At 40.3% G+C, this 26,611-nt stretch overlaps 1 protein-coding gene across 2 annotated transcripts in view; it reads right to left on the bottom strand.

Annotated features, from left to right (window-relative positions):
• LOC146775753 (uncharacterized) overlaps nt 1-26,611 on the bottom strand; it is a 188,433-nt gene that overhangs the window by 138,806 nt on the left and 23,016 nt on the right. For both annotated transcript variants that reach the window (XR_014972173.1, XM_085638334.1), the window contains exon 2: nt 244-467. Coding sequence is in view for 1 of the 2 variants with exons in the window: in XM_085638334.1 (XP_085494460.1) it covers nt 244-467 (224 nt within the window). In the remaining variant the exon portion in view is untranslated. The remainder of the gene's footprint in view (nt 1-243; nt 468-26,611) is intronic.

The raw sequence follows: 26,611 nt of genomic DNA, 5'->3' as shown, positions 1-26,611 counted from the left end.
CTGTGTTACACACTTTTGTGGCTCACACAGCTGCGCTACATGATGTAAATGTGTATCCTTGACTCTATATTCTACCTGTAACCCCTCTTCTAGTGGACATGCCTCATATGTTGTTAATGCTATAAAACTCAAAGAAATTGGTCAGCTTCTGTGTACCAAAGGGGCAACTGACAATGGCAGGAGGTAACATGCTGCAGGTGGTGGTAAAATCAACAATATCACTAACAGCTCTTGTAAGCTTACCTCAGGCTGTTCGAGAGTTGTCCCTTTCTTGCATCCCGCATCCTCAGCTGTCGCAGGATGTTGATCAGTTCACTGATCTGGCACAGTGTCATTTCTGGAGCCCGGTATGTAAGCTGTTGTCTGTGGCATATTCGGCGGGGTGGTCTGGCGAAGATGGCGAGGTAACTGTTTCGGTTTACTTCCAGTAAACGTAGCGATGGCCTGGTGCCATTGCACGAGGCATACTGTACCAAGATGGGAGGAAATGAAGCACAGAACAGACAAAATCACTAACTAGCAGTGGTCAGGCATTGACAGCAGCTTGAGTGATATTTATTGTAGTCTTGCTGCTGACAGGTTAAGTTGTCTGTCACAAACAGCATTGTATACATTTCTACATAGAGAAGGCTCTGAGGCACCTTGCTCATGATTGGATGGCTTTCTTGCCTCTCTGAAACCCCCGTTTTTTATTGGATTCCCTTCCTTCATATTCTTGTTTTTGTACTGATCTTGAAGGTATTTTTCTTTACTCTTGCTTTTGATTGGATATGATCCTTTTATTTTGGATGTCAGAGAACCCCTGTTCTTTTTCTTATCATATTTATTCCTCATTTAGCACTTCATGTGATTGCAAGACCTCTTACTGTTCCTGTCCCACCCGCCAAGACTGCATCACTGATCAATGCTGCAGCTACGTGTCACACTTTCTCCCTCAACCGGCTTTCTCACCTCCATTCCAAACCACCCATCTCCGCTTCCCCTCTCACACTCCTCTCTGATAACTGCTATTAGATTTAACATTGTCAATGTTGGTTACTTTTAATATTGTGCCAGCACTGGCAAAATCAATAGTGGCGATCAGCCATCTTGAAAGTGTATTTTGCATACTTTCAAAATGGCCACCACATATTAGATGGTGTGACGCAACATGACAGCAATCTTGAAAGTATAAAAATTGTATTTTTATACTTTTTAAATGGATGCCAGGCCATGCTACGTAACGCAATATAGCAGTCATTTTGAAAGTGTAGAAAATACACTTTCATGATGGATGATCACTGTAATTGGCTTTACTTTGCCAATGCCATTGAAACTATAAATTATCGGGTAAAGGTACCTACGAGGGATTTCACTTAAATAATTTCATTATATTGCAATAGTACTGATTAATGCCCTAATCGTGGCATTAAGAAATAAATTATCTTAAATCTAAATTCAATCAAATCCGCACTAGTAAATCTCAACAGAGGGGGGTGTATTCCTCTTTTTAAAGTTTATATTCCAAAACACAAAAATGCACAATTAAGGGTACAAGCTTTCTCATATACAATGATGAGAGAAATCCACAATCACATAAAACAATTTGTCCTTTTCACCAATGTACCATAGCCCATTTCAAATAATAAACATAGAGGAAACTAGCTTATACATAGGATATAGATTTCCTACAAACAAAATTTATTTAACAATGACTAAATAGAAAATGGGTTGATGTGTTGACGTTTCTGTCTGTTACATTGACCATCTATAAGTCCATCTTCAGGACATTAAATTCATAAGAACAAAGACCTTTGTGTAAAAAACATATTAATAACCATCTTGCCAAATTTAGGCTGAAGAAAGAAAACAAAAGAGATGATCACCCAGGATGTAGTGAAAACAACTATTGTTTCCAAGAAAAATTGTGGATAGACCCTTGGGTAGCGATTCCACCCAATATGAAAATAGAAGAAAAAGGAAAGGTCAAAAGGGCTCCAAATATAAATATTTGAAATTGAATCTTCACTTCAATGTCAGTGTAACAGTAAAATTACCTTAAGATCTTACTGATAGGCAGATCAATCCAAACACTAGTTGATCTTGTTGTAAATAGATAGTTGGACCTTTAGCAGTCCAGAGTACAAAGCATTATTATTTAAATATATTATTTTATTCTGAATCTTGTATTAAAAGTTAGCTTCTAAATTTCAACAATTGTTGATTCTATTATTGGGACACAATAGCAACCTGAAACTATCAGTGCATTAATCAAGTGATCATTGTTGGTATAATTCCAACTCTAAACCAATGAATGACAGACTTAATGAATGTCCGTCTCTACTCCTACTCAGTTGTAAGGGAAACTAAAACCATGATATATAAATCATAACTTCCAATATGTTATATCGAGTTACAAAGCACTCAATAATGCACTCTTTGAAATGTACACTAACTGAACTCGTTGGGGACCTCAGTGAGGTTACCAAGTCAAGTGTGGACAGTGCGTGGTGTAGAAGACCTGATGTATAACATTGTGGTAACCAATCTGAACCATAACTGTTTTGCCAAACACACCCACAATGTATTTTCCAAAACTTTATTTGACCAGAGATGCTCAAAATATTTAAATCAATACACTGTAATATACTGTCTTTGTTCTGACCTTCACAACTTCATGTGTTAACTCAGTGTGTTGTACGAAATAACGCATCTGTCTAAAAAAATCTACTGCAAGCGTGAAGGGTTGAAATACGCCCATATTTAAATTTAACTCTAGCACTCAATGGGGATAATTTAGAGAATATTGGGGATCGTTCTTATTTAGAATTGTTACTTGAGCTCAAAAAGGGTGATTAATAAGAATATGTCGTTATTTAATGCATCCGCATGTTGTCATCTGACACCGAGCATATTGATATTGTCGCGTGTTGAACTCGTATATTACAAAACAGACCCTATTCACTTGTGTAGTATATGGACTTTTTACTAATACATAGAGTTATCTGTATTAGAGCGGGATACACACACTATAGATACATTTACATCATACACATACCATGAACTAGAGCTTTTCTAAATGGTGGCTATGTTAGTACTGGAAAAGTTTCAGTGTATCTGTATATCAAAGTTTTACATGATATTGCACTAATTGTCCAAGATTATCAATGAAACATATGATTTAAGAAAAAAGAAGAAAAAAATGGCACTAATTATTAATGATACGTGATAGATAATTATACCCCAGAAACATTGTCAAATTCTTAATTCAATACATCACTTATTAGTAAACAGACACATATTTTAAAATTATATCATCTGTATTATGAACAGGTTGCTAATTCCCTTCCTGTAGCATAATTATGTCCTCAATTATCTATGACCCAGAAGTAATGGTAAATACTAAATAACATATGTTGCAATGCAGAATTTGCTCGCACATTTTCTTGGTATAAAAACTATGTCTATTCTATCAGAGCCAAACAAATTAAAATCAGATCATTGATGCCAACGTTCGCAATTCCACGGCCACATTAAGCCTTTGATTACATTGTCTATTTTACAGATCCAACAATTATCTTCGATTGTCGAAACATAATCAAGGATCAAGGTTGTAAGATCTTGGGGTGCGTGGCCAACCGCTAACCAAGATGGCGGTACACAGAACTAACTCTGCCGTAGCCAGTGTAGTGACCCCCTACAAACTGTCAGTATCCATTCCGTGCCAGTGGCAGTGACACCAGCAAAGCCCGCTTACACTCTTCGGTCTGGACTGGTGTCGCTCCAGTCGTTTTCGACCCCAGTGAGGGAGAGAGAGACGTTCTTGAAGCTGAAGCCGCTCAGTGGGGGAACGTGGCCCGTACCACCTCAAGCCAGAGGGAGAAGAGGACTGTGGCCACGGGGTAGCAAGTGAGGTGCCTAGCCCCTGCAAGTGATGGCAGAAAAGCGGTAGCAAGGGCAGTCTAGTGCCCATCTGGCAAAGAGGGTCATCAGTGCTGCAGGTTGGGTGTGTGTGGCCCAGGGCGGACTGCTAGTGGGATCCGGCTGGAGGCGCAGGCTCCTTCGAGGCCTCCGGCGGGCCCTCTCCCCCCTTGCTGACTACTGCGGGCCAGTTCCGAAGTGGCGTGACTGGCCTGATGCACAACATATTTTCCTGCTTGGGTGCAGAAGAGTTTTTGAAGGAGGGATGTGTCTCCTGGGCACGGATCCCCAAGCGCTTATTTGTTACTTGATAGCGCCCCATGGCGTGGGCCTGCATGAACATCCTGGAGGCTGACCGGGTCACCCACCTGTGTCTCATGGTGTGAGGGACACATTGCTCCGGCGTGGGCACTGCCGGAGTCCTGGGGAGCTGTGACCCCGAGGTGAGCAGTGCGCGGGCCCCACAGGCTATTACTGATAATACAGGTCCTGGTGGAGAAGTGTGGTTGGAGGCTGCCCCCCCCCCCACACCCCGCAGGGTTGCATCGGACACGCGCGGCCCCTCAGTGAGCCTGATGAATGGTGGATGGTGGATGAGACTCCTCCTGCACTTGTAGCCTATCGCCTGGAGATTGCTGAGTGCCGAGGGCTGGTGATGTGGGCCCTGCATAGGTCATTGAGCAACGGACATTACAATAGTTCATGACATGATTAGTGATTTAACTGATGACATCACTGACATCTCAAATGATATCACTGATGACATCATCCTCAGACTCACTCATACCCCTACTCACACCCCATACAACCTCTTGTACTCCTAATCACACACCCATACAGCCACTCACATAGCCATTCACAGACCCATACCAGTACTCACATACCCACACACTCCACCACAGAGGCACTCACACACCCAGTCACTCACTTGTACAGCTACTCACACAACCATTCACTCACCCATAATGCCACCCATACAACCAGCCACTCACATAGCCATACACTGCCCCATGTAGCTACTCACACACCTGCTTATTTACCTACACAGTCACTCACACACCCACTCACTCACCCATACAGCCTTTCAACACAGCCACTCACTCACCCATACAAGTACTCACTCACACACCCACAGAACCACTAACATACTCATTCATACATCCATACAAGCACTCACACACCCGCTCACTCAACCATACAGCCATTCACACTGACACTTACTCTCTGATACACCCACTCACATACCACCTTACTTAGCCAAACACCCACTCACAAAGCCACTCACACACCCATACAGCCACATACACACCAAATCACTCACTCATGCAACCATTCAGACACCCTTCTCACTCACTAATATAGCCACTGACACACCTACTCACTGACCAATAAAGCCACTCACACAGCATCTCACTCACCCACACAGCAACTCACACATCCACTTATACACCCATACAGCCACTTACAAAACCCATACACACAATGATACAGTCACACAGCTACTCACATAATATTTTTTAGAAGTAGCATCACTCAGTGGTAGTGCACCTATTATACTAATTTAACTTTTGTTGTAGGTTACCATATATGTTTGACCCCCATAAACTTGATGATGTCTTCAGTGATGCCATTTGAAAAATCATATGTGATGTCACTGACCATGTCATGAGTGATGTAATATGTGAGGTCGTAAGCAGTGCATTGCAGGGGTGAAAGTTATAGTTAGCTCAGGTAACTATAACGGCTGAATTTCACTGCTTTTGCATAAGGGAAATCTGAGCCTAACTATAACGTCCCTGTAACCTTTGTTTTTTTCCAGTGAATGCATACATATATATATATATCTATATATCTCCATATCCATATCCTACTGGCAGTCGCCAGAAGGAAGTTATAGTTAGGACCTAGTTTCCATAGGAAAAGCGTTTTTTTCCCCCAATGGAATACACTCTGAGCCGGTGTCCGGAGTGCAGGGGTGTATTTGTGCATCCATAACAGTGTTTTACATGGCATTGGACTTTCCTGAGTATTAACAGGACTATGTGGGCGCAAGTCTTTGATTGTGAGTTCGGACACCATTAAATTACAGTTGTCATTTGACTTGTTGATGCCTATTTTATGCATGGGGATCTTGTGAGGCATTATGGGACTTGCGGTCCCGCTTGCTTTGACATGCTGCTCACGTGTCAACACCAGAGTTTTACATCGCACATTAGTTGCTTTATTTCGTTCTTCAATCTGATGTTGATTTTGACCTTTGGCCCGATTTGTGCCAGCATGTACATATGGAACTCAGCAGTGACCAGATTTGCCATCCACTTTAACCATGAGGGAGTTTTACGGGCCCAGCCTAGAGTAGTTTACAGGTCATTAAAGGGATCAAGTGTATTCATTTATTTTTATCCCACTGGCGCTTTATATTCACACAGCGTGCTTTTTGTTTTTAATGATTACAAGACGGAGGTTTGCGCAGTTCCTTTTAATGAGAGACGTCCACAGTAGATGTTTTATTACATTGAAATAAGGATACATTTCCAAGACAATTGCCATTTGTATAAGTGTATAATTATATTTTGGTGGTCCGACGATATTTTATGCATGCAATTGAACTATATTAATGCACATTGCATTTTTATATATATGTAATTTTTTCAGTTATATTTGTGACCACTTGATATACCCAGGATTCTAAATGTAAATTCACTAGTGTGCACTTTGGGTAGTATGTAACCTGTTTTTAAATTCAGGTTAGAAACATGAGATGTCCCCTATGTCTATGATGATGACATAGTACACAAGGTTAAAGAAACATGGCGCCAACTAGATTGACAAAGGCTGCTGTGACAGCCGAAACGCGTCTGACTTGCTTGCCGGGTCGGAGGAGGCCCTATGGAATAAAGGTGTCTTAAACTCAGCTTTCTTCGTGTGCATGCTCTCTTCTATGTGGAGCAGGGATTGTTTGTATATATATATATATATATTCAGTGAAAAAACCATAGGTTTCACACACGTTATAGTTAGGAATTAGCATATAAAAAAACCTTAGAAATTCAGTGAAAAAACCATAGGTTTCACACATGTTATAGTTAGCTGGACATTTTACTCGTAAAAAACCAATGAAATTGCCCCGTTATAGTTAGTTCAGCTAACTATAACTCGCGCGCCCGCAATGAACTGCTGATGACGTCACATATTACATCACTCATGACATGGTCAGTGACATCACTCATGACATCACTGATGACATCTCAAATGACATCACTGATGACCTCACTGATGACATCATCCAGTGAATGTGTGTTTTTCTGAAAATTAAATATGTTTTATATATGTATATCTCAAGGTTGATGGAAGAATAAATGGGTATATTACTGTCTAAATGGATGATTTCTTTTTGAAAAATTGATTATGTAACTGACTGATTAAGTGTATCATAGTGAATACATGGCTTCGTGAGTAATGTTTAAATATGTAAATATCTGTATCATTTTTTCACTTTGTGTATAAGTGGCTGCATGGGTTGGTGAGTAGCTACATGGGTGTCTATATAGGTTATTAGTTGGTTTTTTGAGTATCAGTCTGAGTGTCTGCATGGTTCGGTGGGGGGTATGACGTAGTGCATAGGTGCATGAATGAGTGACTCACTGTTTGTATGTGTTGAACAGAGCATGTGTGCAGGACTGCATGGGTGGATGAGTGTATGTATGGGTGTGTTAGTGAGTGAATGACTGTCTCAATAGTGTCTTTATGAGTAACTACATATGTTTAAAACTAGTATATGTGACTATTGGTTTATATATGTGAGTATATGTGAGAGTGAGAGATTGAAAGAGTTCCTGTATGAATAAGTATGTATTTCCATAAGTGATTGTTTAAAAGACTAAGTATGTGTAAGTTTCCGTAGAAGTAAGTGTGGTGGTGTGTGTATAACTGTATATGCAAGTAAATGTATGTTTGATTCTTTATTAGCATGAGTGACTATGTGTGTGAGTAGCTCTATGGATGAGTGGCATTGTGTTACAGGATGTATAGGTGTATGAGTACATATGAAAAGTGAGTACATGTATGAGTGACTGTATTGGACTGTTGGTGAATGAGTGGATGTGTATGTGGATCTTAGAATTACTGAAGAGGTTGTTGTAACTGTTATTGGTATGTCCATTGTTTTGTAAATTTTAGTCTCTATTTTTGAATGTGTGTATCAAAGGTTTTATTAGGGGAAGAGGAGGTCTGCCACTCTATCACAAGGATGATGTCATCAGTGAGGTCATCAGTGATGTCATTTGAGATGTCATCAGTGATGTCATGAGTGATGTCACTGACCATGTCATGAGTGATGTAATATGTGACGTCATCAGCAGTTCATTGCGGGCGCGCGAGTTATAGTTAGCTGAACTAACTATAACGGGGCAATTTCATTGGTTTTTTACGAGTAAAATGTCCAGCTAACTATAACATGTGTGAAACCTATGGTTTTTTCACTGAATTTCTAAGGTTTTTTAAATGCTAATTCCTAACTATAACGTGTGTGAAACCCATGTTTTTTTCAGTGAATTTGCAAGGTTTTTTAAATGCTAATTCCTAACTATAACGTGTGTGAAACCCATGGTTTTTTCAGTGAATTTGCAAGGTTTTTTAAATGCTAATTTTTTTTTTCTTCTATTTTTTCTAACATATTTTTATTTTAATTTTCTTACCTTTTATAAAGACTATGATTAAATTTTTAAAATTCTTAAAAATGTTTTTTTAAATATATTTTTTAAAATAAACATGTAAAATTTATTTGCAGTACTTCTTTTCTAATTTTTTTTTAATTTTTTTAGTACGCGTACCGTAAGCTCACGGTAAGCGTACGGTTTACGCAACGTCCGTAATTTTCCTATGCTGCTTGCGTATAGTTACGCAATTTGCGTAGCCGCGCGTACTCCGCGTGGGACGCGTACGCGTGTACGCTACACGCGCACGTTACGCGGAAGTCCCGGGAGTCACTGTTATGCGCATGCGCGCAAGCGCGTGTCTTTTTTACGCGCATGCGCACTTTTGCCGTAAGCGTACCGTAAGCGTACCGTAAGCGTACGGTAGGTCATGTGATCATGAAACACAACTTTTGATTGGTTGAAACTACTTTCAGTTCTAGAACTCTCCTACACCACACCCATTCCCCTCATTTCTGCTTGTGATCCCTTGGGAGAAGGAGCTGGTTTGTCTTTGGGATACGATGGCAGAACAGCAGAGCTCTTCTGAGAGTGAGGCTAGCACTAGCAGCACTGTCTTGAGGCAGAGATCGAGGAAACAAAAGCCCTCTTATGTATGGGATTATTTTACTTTTCCTGAAGGCCAGCAAAAGGTAAATGCACCCTTAGTGACTTGTAAGCTGTGTAAGCGTGTACTTTCTAGAGGTAATCCTAACAGGAAGTATTCCTTTGGGAATCACACCATGAAGAGACACCTCCAGGATGTACACAGAAGGACACATGGTCATCTTTTTGGAGGTAACTCTTCAGAAAGACAAGCCAGTACATCCACAGCAGCTCAGCCTGAACCATCATCTGCAGGGCTGACTCCTTCTTCTGCAGGTCAGGTGAGCCCTTCATCTGTGGGGGGAGAATCTCCTTTTGCTGGCCCTCTGGAAATCAACCCTCGATTTCGGAAGGTTGATATTCGATGCACATTTTGTCAAGATCTAATTTGCTATAGGGAGACCAGTGTTTCCCTAGTGAACAACAAAATAGATCAACACATTTGTCGCTTTGAATAATTTTCCCATGCTTCCTTTCCTCTGTCCCTGCATGAACACAACGGTTCTTTTAAGAGCCAACCTTATCTTTCATCTTTTTTTTACATATGTTTTTAAAAACTTTTTTTTATTTTTTTTTTACCGTACGCGTACGGTGCGCGTACTCTTTTTTTTTTTTTTAAAAAAAACACTAAAAATCAATAAACACATTACAAGGTCCTTGAGAGACTACAATTATTATTATTGACTTACCATACTCACTGAAAAAATATTTATTCATTTGTTTTTTTTAAAAATAGTTTTAAAAATGTTTGTAGTTTTCGAAAATTTTCTATATCTATCTGGAAAAAAAGAAAAAAGTATTAATATTTTTAAAACATTTTATAATACAGTACACATATTTACATTTTTTTCCATAAAATATTTTTGCCTTATTTTTGCTGTTTTCAAAATATATTGCATTTCACTATAAATTGTGAAAGCAATTGCATTCATCATTTTACAGCGGGCAAAAAAAAATAACAATCACAAAGATTGTATTAAAAAAGCCCTGATTCTTTTTTTACTTAAACTTAACATTATAGAAATGCATAATATTCTAAAAAAATATCATCTAATACCAATACTTATTTCTTTAAAATACCGTCTGATATGTTTGTTTCAGAAGTATAATCACAATATTATATCTCAAATAACTCCAAAATACATCTGATTTCATTTCATTTAGACCAAATAGTAATTTTAAAATTCTTTTTTGATTAAATTTCCAATGGTAATCCAATAAAATTCTAAAGTTTTATTTGTACAGATCTCACCGATTCTCTGTAACAATTCCTTTATTGTATTTAAATATATTACTACATTTCTTTTCACAATAGTCACAAAACGAAATTTCTATGCCAATTTGAATGCACACTAACTGCTCTTTTTTTTGGGCAAGTGAAAATCACTTTTACAAACTGTCACATTATGAAACCACTTTTCAGATTTTTTAAAAAGCCCATGTCCAGACTGCTACACTACAGCAAGGGCAACCAGCCTTAGTGATGCTGAATGTATTTGCATTACAGACTGAAACCTGAAAACCCCACTCGCTTGTAAATACTGTGCATGACTATACATGGCAAGCACATGGGTGTGTGCTAAGACTCTGCTTCTTCCCCCAAAAATTCGCTCCCCCTTTCCATCTAATGCAACTGTGAAATCACCAGAGCAAGACGCAATAAATCTCTGCCTATAATTCCTCTCTGCACACAGAGTCATGTTTTCACATTAGTCCCAAAACGAAATTTCTTTGCCAATTTGAAAGCACACTTACTGCTCTTTTTTTTTTCGGGGCAAGTGAAAATCACTTTTACAGACTGACACATTATGAAACCACTTTTTTTGATTTATTTAAATGCACATGTCCAAACTGTTTTTTCAGACCACCACCATGTGTATTCTCGGTGACTGCCTACACTCCAGCAAGGGCAACCAGCCTTAGTGATGCTGAATGTATTTGCATTACAGACTGAAACCTGAAAACCCCACTCGCTTGTAAATACTGTGCATGACTATACATGGCAAGCACATGGGTGTGTGCTAAGACTCTGCTTCTTCCCCCAAAAATTCGCTCCCCCTTTCCATCTAATGCAACTGTGAAATCACCAGAGCAAGACGCAATAAATCTCTGCCTATAATTCCTCTCTGCACACAGAGTCATGTTTTCACATTAGTCCCAAAACGAAATTTCTTTGCCAATTTGAAAGCACACTTACTGCTCTTTTTTTTTTCGGGGCAAGTGAAAATCACTTTTACAGACTGACACATTATGAAACCAGTTTTTTTGATTTATTTAAATGCACATGTCCAAACTGTTTTTTCAGACCACCACCATGTGTATTCTCGGTGACTGCCTACACTCCAGCAAGGGCAACCAGCCTTAGTGATGCTGAATGTATTTGCATTACAGACTGAAACCTGAAAACCCCACTCGCTTGTAAATACTGTGCATGACTATACATGGCAAGCACATGGGTGTGTGCTAAGACTCTGCTTCTTCCCCCAAAAATTCGCTCCCCCTTTCCATCTAATGCAACTGTGAAATCACCAGAGCAAGACGCAATAAATCTCTGCCTATAATTCCTCTCTGCACACAGAGTCATGTTTTCACATTAGTCCCAAAACGAAATTTCTTTGCCAATTTGAAAGCACACTTACTGCTCTTTTTTTTTTCGGGGCAAGTGAAAATCACTTTTACAGACTGACACATTATGAAACCACCATGTGTAACTACAACAAAAACAATTTCCATTTCTATTATTCATTTCTTAAGTTACCACATACATCCCCTCTCAAACTGTAAACTCACCTTTAAAATTAGTTAGTTGTGAAAGAAATGTGACACTCAAACAGCAGATTATCAGAGCCAGGATCTCTGTTGTGTTCACCTCTCTCCTCTCAGCAGAACCAGATAATGGCAAACTTTCCCTCTATTTTTCCACACATATACTTGTAAGTTTCAAATCTCAGTGCTTCCCCCTTTTTTTCAAATGTAATCACACATTTCTATTGGTTGAAAACCAACCCTTTTCCAAAAGTACCCTTCCCCCAACTTGACTTCTGCCTAGTACCCTTCCCCCAACTTGACTTCTGCCTGCTACCATAGCAACAGCTCATGGAACACTGCTGTGTTGAGTTAGGTCAGAAGTTCGCCAAACAATGTTTCAATTCCACAGAGCAAGAGTGCTTGACTTTTCAAACCTAACAGCAAATCCATAGTACTGTTCTTTGGTTACACATTTTTTTTTACCAATACAAAACATGCTTCTATTAATTTACACATACAGCCTAGTTTTTATTCTAGAATGGTATGAAACAGCCAATCAGTTCTTTTTGTTTTGTAAAAAATATGTATGCCTCCATTTCCAAACTGTCTTTCTTTTCATATTGCCATTCTACTGAAAGACACCTCCTGAGTGCATCCAGTTCTCCTTTGAAGATGTTCACAGTGTGGATTGTAGGGCACAGCTATGTCTTCTGGAGTGAAAAGTTTGCAGAGAAAACAGGTATGGTGAGAGACCTTGCTTTGCCAAATGTAGACATTAAATGGATTGGTCAGAGAGGGTTAAAGTGGCACCAATTGATGCCATTGGTGAAATCCTTCATTCAAATCCAACACCCTGACCTCATAATAGTGCACTGTGGTGGCAATGACCTAGGCACTTTGACTGGGGTAGGTCTGGAAATGCTTATGAAGGACACCTTTGCACAACTGTTTACACTTTTCCCTAAAACTGCCTTTGTGTTTTCCAACATATGCCAAAGGCAAAAATGGAACTGGTCCAATCATTTCTGTCCACAGATTGACAAAGCAAGAAAGCACGTCAACAAATCTGTTTCTGCTTTCCTCCGTGACTATGGTATGGGTGCCATTTACCACAACAACTTGCGTTATGACATGCAAGACATTTATAGAGGAGATGGTGTGCACTTCAATGATGAAGGGAACAGAGTCTTCCTCTTGAACCTTAGACTCTGCATCGGTACTTACTTGTAGGTACCACTAAAAAATCACTTCATAAACACAACGGCTCTTTTTAGAGCCCCCTAATATCTAAACTCTTAAATCTGCTTTTCATTTTTTTTTTTTTATTTTTTTTACCGTACGCTTACCGTAAGCTTACCGTACGCGTACCCCGTGATTTTTTTTAAAATCAATAAATGTTTTTTTTGTACTTTTCTGTCCTTCTTTGACCCCCTTACAAATGTTAGGGGGTCTGTAACTCTCCTCATTGCCCCCTTTCCTTGTTTTCACTCTTTTTTTTCAGAGTGAAATACACAAAATGGCGGCCGCCGCTTCCTGGTTTCGACCGATTCGAATGTTTACTAAGATCTAAGAGCCAATCAGAATCGCGCTCGCGCACGCCACCGTACGCTTACCGTAAGCGTACGGTAAGCGTACCGTAAGCGGGCTCAGATATATATATTGATTTAAAGGCTATTTTCTCAGAATCTACTGAACAGATTTACACCAAACCTACAAAAGGCACTTCCTTGACCTAGGGACTACCTCTCTGCCAAATTTTGAGTAATTCTGTTCAGCCGTTCGGGCTGTAGCTCGTTCTAAAGGTCCTATGGAAAAATGCATGGGAAAAACGCGTTTTGGGACCCCCCTTTTATCTCAGCCCCCGCTTGACGGATCCCCCCGAGACTTTTAGGGTAGGAGCGGAGCGTAGCGCCCCACCTATTTTGAGAAATTCGCGAGGATTCATCGACCGGCGCCAAAGTTATTCAAAATAGAATGTTGAGGTTTTCCTATGGAAACGTGGTCCTAACTATAACTACCTACTGGCGACCGCCAGTAGGTAATATATATATATAATCACAAAAATAATGGCGCAGCACTCCTCTTGATGGTACGATGTTATTTATTTAAATTGTGTCTTTCTCCTACGCGTTTCGAACCGTAGTTCCTGATCACGGTAGTGTATTGGCTTTGTCCTTTTACAATTTTTACTTTTATATGCTTTCTATACTGGTGCATTGTGGATTATGTAGTATATCTTTTACCACGTTTGATATAACTTTATTCACCAGTTGACTAAATTAACTCTGGCATGGCCGGTGGCTTAGATGTCATGTTGCAAAGAGTATATTCAATGTTACACCTATCGTGCGCTCATTTCTTAAGTAAGGACAGCGCGCATATTATTTCTTGGCTAAGCCTCGAATTAAAGTAACCATTCCTGCATATTTAAACAGTCGATTTACCTGGTGTGTAATTTTGGACTGAGTGTCCTATTTACAGTAGCGGGCTAAGTGCCCTTAACCTTTGCTATGGCATCTATGTCCACAGGACAGCCAGACAGAAATCATGCAAAACTACATTTGTTCAATTGTTGTTAGATGATGGGCTTCACCTATTATAAACTTTCAAGCAATTCAATATCCCTCCTATATCACTTTGATGTTACCTCATTTTCAACATAATATTTATTATCCCAACATATAGTTTCTTGTATTTTGAAGAGTTTCTTGTCATTTCCAATTATATCTTTGGTTCATGCATTCGGTTCATTCTATCAGTCTCATAAGTGCACATACATCGCCTCATCTCCATTCAGACCCAGAGGATGTTTGGTTTTGAATCTCATTATCATCCGAGATTCCAATCTTCGTAACTTCTGTATCCGATTCCCTCCTCGTTCATTCGGAGGGACTGTTGCCAATACTGGATATTTAATGTCCAACCAGGTTTTTCCTCTATGGGTGGACATATGTTTCGCGATGGCATATGTATTGTCCATGTTTTGAATTGCACGTGTGTGTTCGAATATATGCTTTTTTAGGGGGCATATCGTGCTTCCTATATATTGTTTTCCACAGAGGCATTGGAGCATATACACCACAAACGTCGAGTCACATGTTATGGTTTCCTTTATTTCGAATACCTTTCCGGTGGGGTCTGTTAAGTTCTTCAGATTTTTGCCAATTTTACAGGCCTTGCATGTTGCACATTTTGTGAAGCCTTTGGATCTCGACTGTAGCCATGACTCTGTTTTTTTGGCTTCAAAATGGCTCCTCACCAGATGGTCTGAGAGATTCGGTGATCTTCTGAATGTTATCAAAGGCCGATCTCCTATCGATTTGCCTATGTCAGGATCTTTTTTTATTACATTCCAATATTTGGTTACTGTTTTTTGTATTTTGTAACTTTCTTTGCTGTAGGTAAGTATCAATCGTGGCTGAATGTCATTGGATTGTATTGTTTCATTGCTGTTTCCTGTGTTACAATTTACGCTTTTTCCTTCTTTAATTTTTCTTTCCTTTTCTTTCTTATTCACCAGTGTGTCTGCTCTGGTTTTCTGTCTCGCTTTAGTTTCACCGCGTTTGATGTCTGTATATTTGTATCCACGTTGTAAAAAGCGTGTCTTGGTTTCTAAGAATTTCTTTTCCATTTCTTGTTCTTCCGAACAATTTTTTTTCATCCGTAATAGTTCGCCATACGGTATACTTTTCTTGAGTGATTGAGGGTAAAAGCTTAATACGTGGAGCAGACTTTTGGTAGCTGTCTTCTTTCTGTGCACTGTTGTGTGCATCTGATTGTCTTTAATGTAGATCTTGGTGTCAAGAAATTCAATCTCTTTGGAACTCAGGTTATATGTGAATTTTAGGCCAACATCATTATCGTTCAACTCAGTAAAGAAGGCCTGGAATTCTATTTCAGTCCCCTTCCACAACAGGAACAGATCGTCTATGAAGCGCAGCCAAAGGGCTACGTTCATCATGTGATGATCGTTTACTTCTCTCCAAGCTATGTTTCTCTCCCACCACCCCATCATGAGATTCGCATAGCTTGGAGAGAAGGAAACTCCCATCGCAGTACCACAGCATTGTGCATATATCTTCTTGTTAAATAAGAAGATATTGTTATATAAACACATTGTTATCATATCAATCAGCATTTTGGAATGCTCCAGTTCATTGACTGGTCTCTGCTTCAGAAAATATTGAATGGCATTCACTCATTTCTCGTGGTCGATTGAGGTGTACAACGACACCACGTCGATCGTCACCAAGAGGTAAGTTGGTTGCCATTGAGTATCCATCAAGATGCGTAAAAAGTCTCCAGTGTCTTTTATGTAGGATCTGAGTGTTTTCACAATTGGTGCTAAAAAGAAGTCCACGTAAGTTGACACATTCTCATACAGGCTTCCACAGCTCGAGATAATTGGGCGTCCTGGTGGTTTATTTAGTGTTTTGTGCACTTTCGGAAGAAAGTAAATTGTTGGCATCACTGGAGTCTCCACCATCAAGAAGTCCTTCTCATCTTCCGTTAGTAGACCATTCTCTTGCCATATGATTAATATCTTATTCAGATCTGACATTAATTCATTGGTAGGGTTCTTAGATAGAATTTTATAGTTTTTTGCTTCATCGAGTTGACGCATCGCTTCTTCTATGTAGTGTTGTTTGTCCAGCACCACAATATTTCCGCCTTTATCGGGCGGTTTTATTTCAATCACATTGTTGTTTTTTAGTTTTGCATAGCCATGCGTTCAATCCTTGTTAGATTTTCTCGATTGTTGTTTTTGGAAACGTTTTGCATCGTCTCTAGATCTCCCATTACCAGATCATAGAATATGTCGATTTTATTCCCAGGATGGAGGGCAGGGCAGAACTTTGATTTCTTTTTAAAGTGAGTTGGTATTCGTTTGTCCAATTGTACCCCCATTTCCCCCAATATTTGGCTGTCTGTTACTTGGGAGGCATCTGTTTCATTAGCCAGTTCATATGCGACACGAAGATGTGGTACCTCCGCTATTCTATAAATCCCTGGATCTCCACTGTCCATTGGTTGCTTTGGATCGCTGCTTACTTTTGATGGATATTTAGCAAAAAACTTTTTAAGTTTTAATTTTCGAACATATTTGTACAGATCTATTTTCATTTCAAGTGGGTCCTGGTGTTTTTCAGGACAAAATGAGAGTCCTTTATTAAGAAGATCATTTTCAGCTTTGGTCAAGGTGTATCTTGATAGGTTGATGACTAAGTTGGGAATATTGAGACCTCTTGATTTTATTTTCTCATTACTGTGCGGTTCCTCAAATTGTATCTTCCGCTTTTGCCGCTTGCTTCTTCTTGTTTTCCTTCTTGGTCTCTTGAGGGAAAGGATCCCCTTCCCCTTGTTCTGGTCTTCCCTGAGCCTCGGCCTCTTGTTTTGCCTCTGGGTGTTTGCTGCTCCTGGTAGAGCAGCTTCATTTCCTCTAAAAAAGAGAATTTTCGTAGGCCTGTTGATCTTTGTTCCCCTTCACTTAGGTCAGATTCGGATTCACTTGTTAATTGACCAGTGAGGGGGTCAGCATTTACTTTCTTCGATTCCCATTGTTGTTTTAAAATTTCGAACCTTTTCGCAAATGTGAAAATAGTTCCAAATTCGTAGTCATCCTCGTCCCTACGAAATTTTCGCTGTTTCCTCTCCTGTACTTCATCCTCATGCTTATTTAAGTTGCGTTCCATATCAGCTCGCAGTTTTTTTATAACCTCACTGTTTTCATTAGTTGCCAAAATCTGGGTTTCAATTTCCATTATCTTTTGATATAATTCTTCTACATCCTTCCTTGCATATTTTATAATTATATGCATCATATTTTTTAAACACACCATATTGTTCCTGACCCACTCCTCTAACATTTCTGGTTTAGTGTCTGGATAGTTTGGAAGGGTAAATATCCGCATTCAATATATTTTTCTAGTGTTATGATTTCCCAGCCACGTGAGGTTTCCTTTCGTAGTAATTTTTCTAGTTGTATAAACAGCTGTTTAATGGTATTAGCTTGAGGTTGGACTATCTTATCTGTTCCATTTGTATTCTTAGATGTTTTTGCTCCCCTTTGGAACATGCCCTCTGCTTTCGATATTCTTTTTGCTGCTCTCTCCTCCATTTTTAAGGACAATATTATTGTTGTTTGTGGGCCAGTTTTCGTGTTGCAGATAGTATATATTGCCTATTTTCTGTTTATTTCCGTTCGTTTTTTAGTTGATTAATCCTTTCCTTTTGAAACTTGTAAGGAGCCATTTTGAAGCCAAAAAAACAGAGTCATGGCTACAGTCGAGATCCAAAGGCTTCACAAAATGTACAACATGCAAGGTCTGTAAAATTGGCAAAAATCTGAAGAACTTAACAGACCCCACCGGAAAGGTATTCGAAATAAAGGAAACCATAACATGTGACTCGACGTTTGTGGTGTATATGCTCCGATGCCTCTGTGGAAAACAATATATAGGAAGCACGATATGCCCCCTAAAAAACCGTATATTGGAACACACACGTGCAATTCAAAACATGGACAATACATATGCCATTGCGAAACATATGTCCATCCATAGAGGAAAAACCTGGTTGGACATTAAATACTCAGGATTGGCAACAGTCCCTCCGAATGAACGAGGAGGGAATCGGATACAGCAGTTACGAAGATTGGAATCTCGGATGATAATGAGATTCAAAACCAAACATCCTCTGGGTCTGAATGGAGATGAGGAGATGTATGTGTACTTATGAGACTGATAGAATGAAACGAATGCATGAACCAAGGATATAATTTCGAAATGACAAGAAACTCTTCAAAATACAAGAAACTATATGTTGGGATAATAAATATTATGTTGAAAATGAGGTAACATCAAAGTGATATAGGAGGGATATTGAATTGCTTGAAAGTTTACAATAGGTGAAGCCCATCATCTAACAACAATTGAACAAATGTAGTGTTGCATGATTTATGTCTGGCTGTCCTGTGGACATAGATGCCATAGCAAAGGTTAAGGGCACTTAGCCCGCTACTGTAAATAGGACACTCAGTCCAAAATTATACACCAGGTAAATCGACTGTTTAAATATGCAGGAATGGTTACTTTAATTCGAGGCTTAGCCAAGAATTAATATGCACGCTGTCCTTACTTAAGAAATGAGCGCACGATGGGTGTAACATTGAATATACTCTTTGCAACATGACATCTAAGCCACCGGCCATGCCAGAGTTAATTTAGTCAACTGGTGAATAAAGTTATATCAAACATTGTAAAAGACATACTGCATAATCCACAATGCACCAGTATAGAAAGCATATAAAAGTAAAAACTGTAAAAGGACTAAGCCAATACACTACCGTGATCAGTAACTACGGTTCGAAATGCGTAGGAGAAAGACACGATTTAAATAAATAACATCGTACCATCAAAAGGAGTGCCGCGCGATTATTTTTGTGATAATAACCATTGCGACACCCTGTCCTGTTCTCGACGCGGGCACCGACTGGAAAGTGCTCCCACTGCTAATTGGACGTTTGAGGAAAGATATATATATATATATCACCTACTGGCGGTCGCCAGTAGGTAGTTATATTTAGGACCTATTTTCCATAGGAAATCCGCAACATTCTATTCCCAATAAGTCTGGTGCCGGTTGACGAATCCTCGCGAAATTTTCCAAACTTTTGGCCAGCTCCGCTCCGCTCCAACCCTGAAAGTTTCATGGTGATTCGTCAAGTGGGGGCTGAGAAAAAAGGGGGGTCCCAAAACGCGTTTTCCCCATGCAATTTCCCATAGGATCTGTTGTCGCAGCTGCAGCCCGAACCGCTGAACGGAATGACACCAAATTTGGCAAAAGATAGTCCTTAGTTAAGACTCGTGCCTTTTGCATGGTGAACAACCTTTACAACGCAACTTTTACACCGCACTACCATTACAACAAAACTATTACAACGCGAAATCTGTTACAACGCATGCCATTACAACGCATGCCATTACAACGAAATGCACTAGATGGCGTGCTAACATTAGAAATAATGTAGTTTTACTATCCAAACACCTTCCCTACTGCAACGTGGACTGGAGTTAGAATAGTAAATTATACATTTCTAATGTCAGCACTCCATCTAGTGTACGTCGTTGTAAAAGCATGCGTTGTAAAGGCTGGCGTTGTAACAGATCTTGCGGTGTAAAAAATGCGTTGTAACGGCATGCGGTGTAAAAGCATGCGTTGTAACGTCATACATCCCTTTTGCATAAATGGTGTGAATCCGTTCAGTAGTTCCTGAGAAAATTAGAGTTAAAAGTACATAAATATCTATGGCCGGGAGGATCCGCGGACCCTACCCGAACCGTGCACGCACCCTCCCCGAACCAAGCACGCACCCTCCCGATTGCGCGCTGAATGCTAATTGGTTGTCGAGTGTCTGTCTACATTCGAAACCAGGAACTGTTGGCGGCCATTTTCTGCCTCGGTAGAAGCGAGGCTGAAGAAGCAAGGGGAATAAGTGTGTAAAACCTATAAAGGGGGCAGAATGGAAATACTCTGACCCTCTAGAGGTGCTTAGGGGGTCCCAGAAGGACCCCCTTTTTTTTGTTTTTTAAACGGCGAAATGCGCGCACGGTGCGCGCATCCTATCGCGTTGGGTGCACGGACTCTCTCACGTTGGGTGCGCGGATCCACGGAATTTTTTTTAAAAAAAGACAAGAAATCATTGGTTGTATGACTACTTTCTACACTGAAAGGTAGGGTGTATATTTCTGTTTGTGAAAGGTATGATTCTTATTGGTTAACAAAAACAGATTGTAAGGAACATTATATATGATAAGCTGATATGTTGAAAAGTCAAGCACACTTCCTGTCTTGTTTAGCAACATTGTGTGCTGAACTTGTGACCTGTGTGCTCAGTGCAGTGCTTCATGACCTGTTTCTATGGTAAGAGGCAGAAGGCAGATTGGGGAAAGGGTTGAAATGTATTTCAGTTGGAAAGGGTTGAAAGGTTTAACCAACAGAAATGTGTGTTTGCTTTTGAGTGTATGTGTGAAGGATTGTGATTTGATGTTTACATGTATATGTGTGGAAAATGAAAGGGAAAATTTTCCATTCTTTGTTTTTGCTGAGAGGTGCACAGTGCAGAGATTCTGTAAAAGAAAATCTGGTGTGTGACTGATATACTTCTTAATCTACAAAACAACTTGAAAGGTGAGTTATTTAATTGTGAGGGGATGTATGTAGAGTATTTTGATTTTAATCAGACAAATGTATTTCTCCTGCTAAAGTGTAGGGAGTACTTTTTTTTATCTACAATCTTATTGACAGTGTGTGTGCATGTAGAAACCATTCTGTGATAAGCATTTGTGTTTTTCATGTGTTTGCAGACAGATAACTGTGCTGTTTTTATATTTTGGTAGAATTAGAAACCAGTCATTGTTTATGAATTTGTGAAATGAGTTATGTTCCTATACTAAAATGTAGAACTCCTTTTAGATGAGGAAATGTGTTTTGGTATAGTGCAAGGGATAGTGTTGTTTGTCTAGAATCACACAGTGAGTATGTGTGCATTTGGGAACCACTGTGAGAGAAGCATTTGGTAACATTGTGTATTTGCTGACAGATAACTGTTTTAAAACCTGTCATTTTGTCAAGTTTTAGTAGCATTAGAAGCCAGTCTTTGTTTATGCATTGATAAAATAAGTCATGCTTTGACACTAATGTGCTGTACTTTAATATGTAGATTGTGTGTAGTCTCCTTACCCCTTGCACAGTAGTGAATGAGTTTTTGTAAGCTGCTAGGGATAGTGTTGCTTGTCTAGAATCAAACTGTGAGTCTGTGTGCATTTGGGAACCACTATGAGAGAAGTATTTGGTAACATCGTGTATTTGCTGGCAGATAACTGTTTTAAAACCTGTCTTGTTGTCAAGTTTGAGTAGCATTAGAAGGCAGTCTTTGCTTATGCATGGATAAAATAAGTCATGCTTTGACACTAATGTGCTGTACTTTAATATGTAGATTGTGTGTAGTCTCCTTACCCCTTGCACAGTAGTGAATGAGTTTTGGTAAACTGCTAGGGATAGTGGTGCTTGTCTAGAATCACACTGTGAGTTAGTGTGTATTTGGTAACCACTGTGAGAGAAGCATTTGGTAACATCGTGTATTTTCTGACAGATAACTTTTTTAAAACCTGTCATGTTGTCAAGTTTTAGTAGCATTAGAAGCCAGTTTTTGCTTATGCTTTTATTAAATGAGTCACGCTTTGACACAAAAGTGCAGTCCTGAAATATGTAGATTGTGTGCAGTTCCTTTATCAGTTCCACAGTAGTGAATGATTTTTGGTAAACTCCTAGGTATAGTGGTTGTTGTCTAGAATCACACTGTGAATCTGTGTGCATTTGGGAACCACTGTGAGAGAAGCATTTGGTAAAATCGTGTATTTTTTAGCAGATAACTCTTTTATAACCTGTCATGTTGTCAAGTTTTAGTAGCATTAGAAGCCAGTCTTTGCTTATGCGTTGATTAAATGAGTCATGCTTTGACACTAATGTGCTGTACTTAAATATGTAGATTGTGTGCAGTACCATTACCTCTTCTAGACTAGTGAATGAGTTTTGGTAAACTGCTAGGGATAGTGTTGCTTGTCTACAATCACACTGTGAGTCTGTGTACATTTGGGTAAGGATTGTTAGAGAAGCATTTGGTAACATAGTGTATTTGATGACAGATAACTGTTTTTAAATCGGTCATGTTGTCAAGTTTTAGTAGCTTTAGAAGCTATTCTTTGCTTATGCATTGATAAAATGAGTCCGGGTTTGACACTAAAGTGCAGTACCATGTACTATTCTCTTCACTGTGCCAGAACTGAAAATTTAAAAGTTTTACCCGGGCACTAACCTAGCAGTAGTCTGATGATTTAGTCAGTTTCCAAGTACTCATGTTGTGAACCATACATTACCATATAGATTGCTTCAAATGTCTATGCAGTATGCATGCAGTCTTCTAACATACTATACACTTGTCTTTCACATTTTCAATTCGCTGGTCAGTATCCATACTCTTCGAGGAAACACCCGGTAACTCCCTTTGTAGTCCTCTAGTGACCCATTCAGCACCATGTACTAATCCATTCACTGTGCCAAAACCCAAACACTTATAAATTCACCAAGATACTATCTTTGCAGTGCTCTAATCATTCAGTCAGTGCCTAAGTATTCATGCAATGAACCAGGCCTTAGCACATGGACTGCTTCAAACCCCTATCCACTATGTATGCAGTCTTCTAACCACCTAGACACTTGTCTTTCACACTTTCAATTCCCTAGTCAGTATCCATACAGTCCAGCAAACATCCCGTCACTCCCTTTGCACTCCTCTAGTGACCCATTCAGTACCAAGTACTAATCCATTCCCTGTGCGAAAAGCCTACCACTTATAAATTTACCTAGGCACTCTCCTTGCTGTACTCTAATCATTCAGTCAGTACCCAAGTACTCATGCAGTGAGCCAGGGCTTAGCACATGGACTGCTTTAAATGCCTATCCAGTATGGATGCAGTCCTCTAATCACCTACACAGTTGTCTTTCACACCTTCAATTCCCTAGTTAGTATTCATACACTTCTAGCAAACACCCTGTCACTCACCCAGTGTGTCTCCTTATAGTACTGTAATCATTCGGTCAGTAAGCATGTAGTCTTTTAGTGAGGTAGGCTTTAGGGCATGAACTGCTTCAAAGTAGTATGCACTATGCATGTAGTGTTTTAACCATCGTCACACTTGTGGTTCAGGGCTATAGTTTCTTAGTCAGTTTTTATATAAAGTAATGGGATAGTATAAATTTGAAAGTTATTAATATACATTTATTTGTGATTCTTTTTTACAGATATAGAACAGGAGTGTTTCTCATCTGCCTGCACTCTTCTCGTGCAAGATTGTTTGGATGAAGGGTCCTCAGGTGTTTCATCATACTTGCCGTGCCACATGAGTATTTTTTGTTAGTATCCCCTCGTAACAGAACTCTTTTGCAAATCTTGCGCGTGACGAAGGTGGCATTGGTCTTTGTTTGCCCCTCGAGAAAACTAGAAAATTTCCACACCACTGAAGTAAAACATTGTGGGCGTGGTGCATCCTTCAAAAATTCATCCTTAGATTCTGTGAATATTTTAAAGCAACAACATTTACATTTTTTGTAAGTTAAACTTATAAAATTTTGTTAGCTGTATGCATTTTATATATCTGTGATTTGTATCTTGTTTTTTTTTTGAGAATAGCATGTTGGTTTTTTTTTTAGCAATCTTTGAGATTGTTTTTTTTTTGCCTGCTGTTAAGTGATGAGTATGATTGAAATCACTATTTTTAGTGAAATTTAATATATTCTGAGAACAGCAATAAAGGCAAAAAAATGACTTTGTGGAAATTATGCTGTGTTGTAAAAAATGTATTATTACATGTTATAATTTTTTTTCCTTTTCTTTCACAGATTCAAATTTGAAATTAAGCAATTTTTATGAATCTAGATTGGAATGAAAATGTGAAAAAAATGTGTACCATTTTTTATTCCTATTACTGTGAAGGTAAGTTTAACCAGGGGGCATATGTATCAAACTCCCCTTTAGCGAATCTCAAATTGCGAGAATTTGCGATTCGCAAAATCAGATTCGCTAAACGGGATGTATAAAATTAATCGCTAATCATTTGCGATTCCTTAAATATCGCAAATAATTCGCAGAATCCCGTATTGCGATTTCTTAATAGCGAAATTCGCTAAATAAGAAATCGCAAAAACGGGAATCTGCAAGCCTGGTGCAGGCTGATGACATCACAAACAGGAAACTGTAGTGATTGCCTGCACCTGCTCACCTGAGCCACACCCAGAGGCTGCTTGTGGAGTGTGAGGAGGCTTTCCTGGAGACAGCAACCAGCAATGGATCCCAAACAAAACCAGCAGGGCAAAGATGCAGAAAAAAGAAAGAGAAAACACAAGTTTTCAGAAAAGGAGCAGGAGGTCCTCATTGAGGAGATGGTCTGCAGCCATGAGCTCCTGTTTGGGAAGAAGGCACTCAAAGTCCCAGAGGCCAGGAAGAGGAAAATCTGGCTGGAAATACAGAGCAAGGTGAATGCTGTTGGAGTCACCACACGCACCATCGAGGAGCTGCGCAAGCGGTGGTATGATATGCGCCAGAGGTCCAAGGAGAGGGTGGCAGCCAGACTCAAGGATGCCAGTCAGACTGGAGGAGGACCATCCACTGCAGAGCAGCCAACCCCCCATGAGGAGCTTGTGGAGTCAACCCTCCTGCCTGAGAGCGTTGGTGGTGTGGCTGCAATCGACAGCTCCGACCCCTCATCCAGCAGACAAGGTAAGATGCAGGCCAAATCACCCTGCACTCCTCCCCATCCCTTGCACACTCCCCCAAATGCGCATAGTTAACTCCCAACATGCCAATCCAGCCCAGGTCTTACAGCACACCCAGCAATGCATCATGGTACTCGTAGTACTGTGTCTGACTGTGTGTCCATGACACCATCACAAGTAAATGCAACATATGTGTTTTGGGGATCATTGAATAGAAATGTGTCAGAGATTAGCCGTCAAAGATTTGTAACTTTATTGAGTGCCACATGCAGACAGTAACACAAACTCATATAGTCCCCTTTACATCCACAGCACACGCCATGCCACAAGAAGACAGCGCTGAGGGAGAGGAGCCTGCAGACCCTGCGGACTCCAGCGATGAGACAGAGCAGCAGCCAATTCAGCGCAGGAAGCGCGCACATGTGCCCCCACTGCCTCCATTTGAGGATGAAGTCCCAGCAACAGGCGATGACACCGACAGGAGAGAGGGGAGTCAGGGTGTGACAGACATGCCCCGTCATGACGCACCAACACCAAGGCAAAGGGAACAGGCCATTTCCAGGTCAAGGCCCAGGAGCAGCCCTGCAACAGAAGGAGAAGGCACCGTGTTCTCCGGCTTGGAACAGTGCATGTTGCAGGAACAGCGCCTGCAAAGCAAGGCAATGCGGTCAATGAATCGCCAGCTAGGCCGCCTACATCAGGACAATCGCAACATGGTAGCGGCAATACGAGAGCTCTGTGCCACTTTGAGGGACACCCAAGCTGCCAATGACAGGGCTGGACGACGTGCCAATGCACGGCTACACAATTATACCAAGGCAGTCAACCGCCTCTGCACTACCACCAGCGCACTCACACGCAGAAGCGTAACCATGCAGGTGGACATGGCACATTGCTGCCAGGACATAGCGCGAGGGCTGGCGCAGGTGACCACTGCTGTGGAACAGCTGCTGACAGCCAATGCAGGTGGCAGCGCACTAATGGCCTCTGCTGAGAGTGAGGACACATCGAGTCGCAGCAGCATCACTCCAACCTTGCCAGGTGAAAGACGCCGCAGTGGCAGACAGGTAGCAGGCCAAGGGCGCACCATGGGGGTCAACCACCCTGGACGTCACCGACGGAGGTGATCATCTGCGGGGACACTGACTGCAACACGGGTGCATTAACCCGCAAAAGGCTGTTTGCCCTATTTCTTGTGCCTTCTCTGCACTGTGTGTACAACATGTGCAGGGGACAATTACTATTTCTTGCATGTGAAGTGTGATTAAACACTTGACACATCATCAGGCTTTGTCGTCTCATTTCCTCCATACTCACCTAAAAGTAGTTTT

Source organism: Triturus cristatus, chromosome 12 (genome assembly GCF_964204655.1).
Source record: "Triturus cristatus chromosome 12, aTriCri1.1, whole genome shotgun sequence".
NCBI classification, from domain to species: Eukaryota; Metazoa; Chordata; class Amphibia; order Caudata; family Salamandridae; genus Triturus; species Triturus cristatus.
The sequence above is the reverse complement of the archived record's forward strand: the minus strand, read 5'-3'. Positions and strand labels throughout refer to the sequence as shown.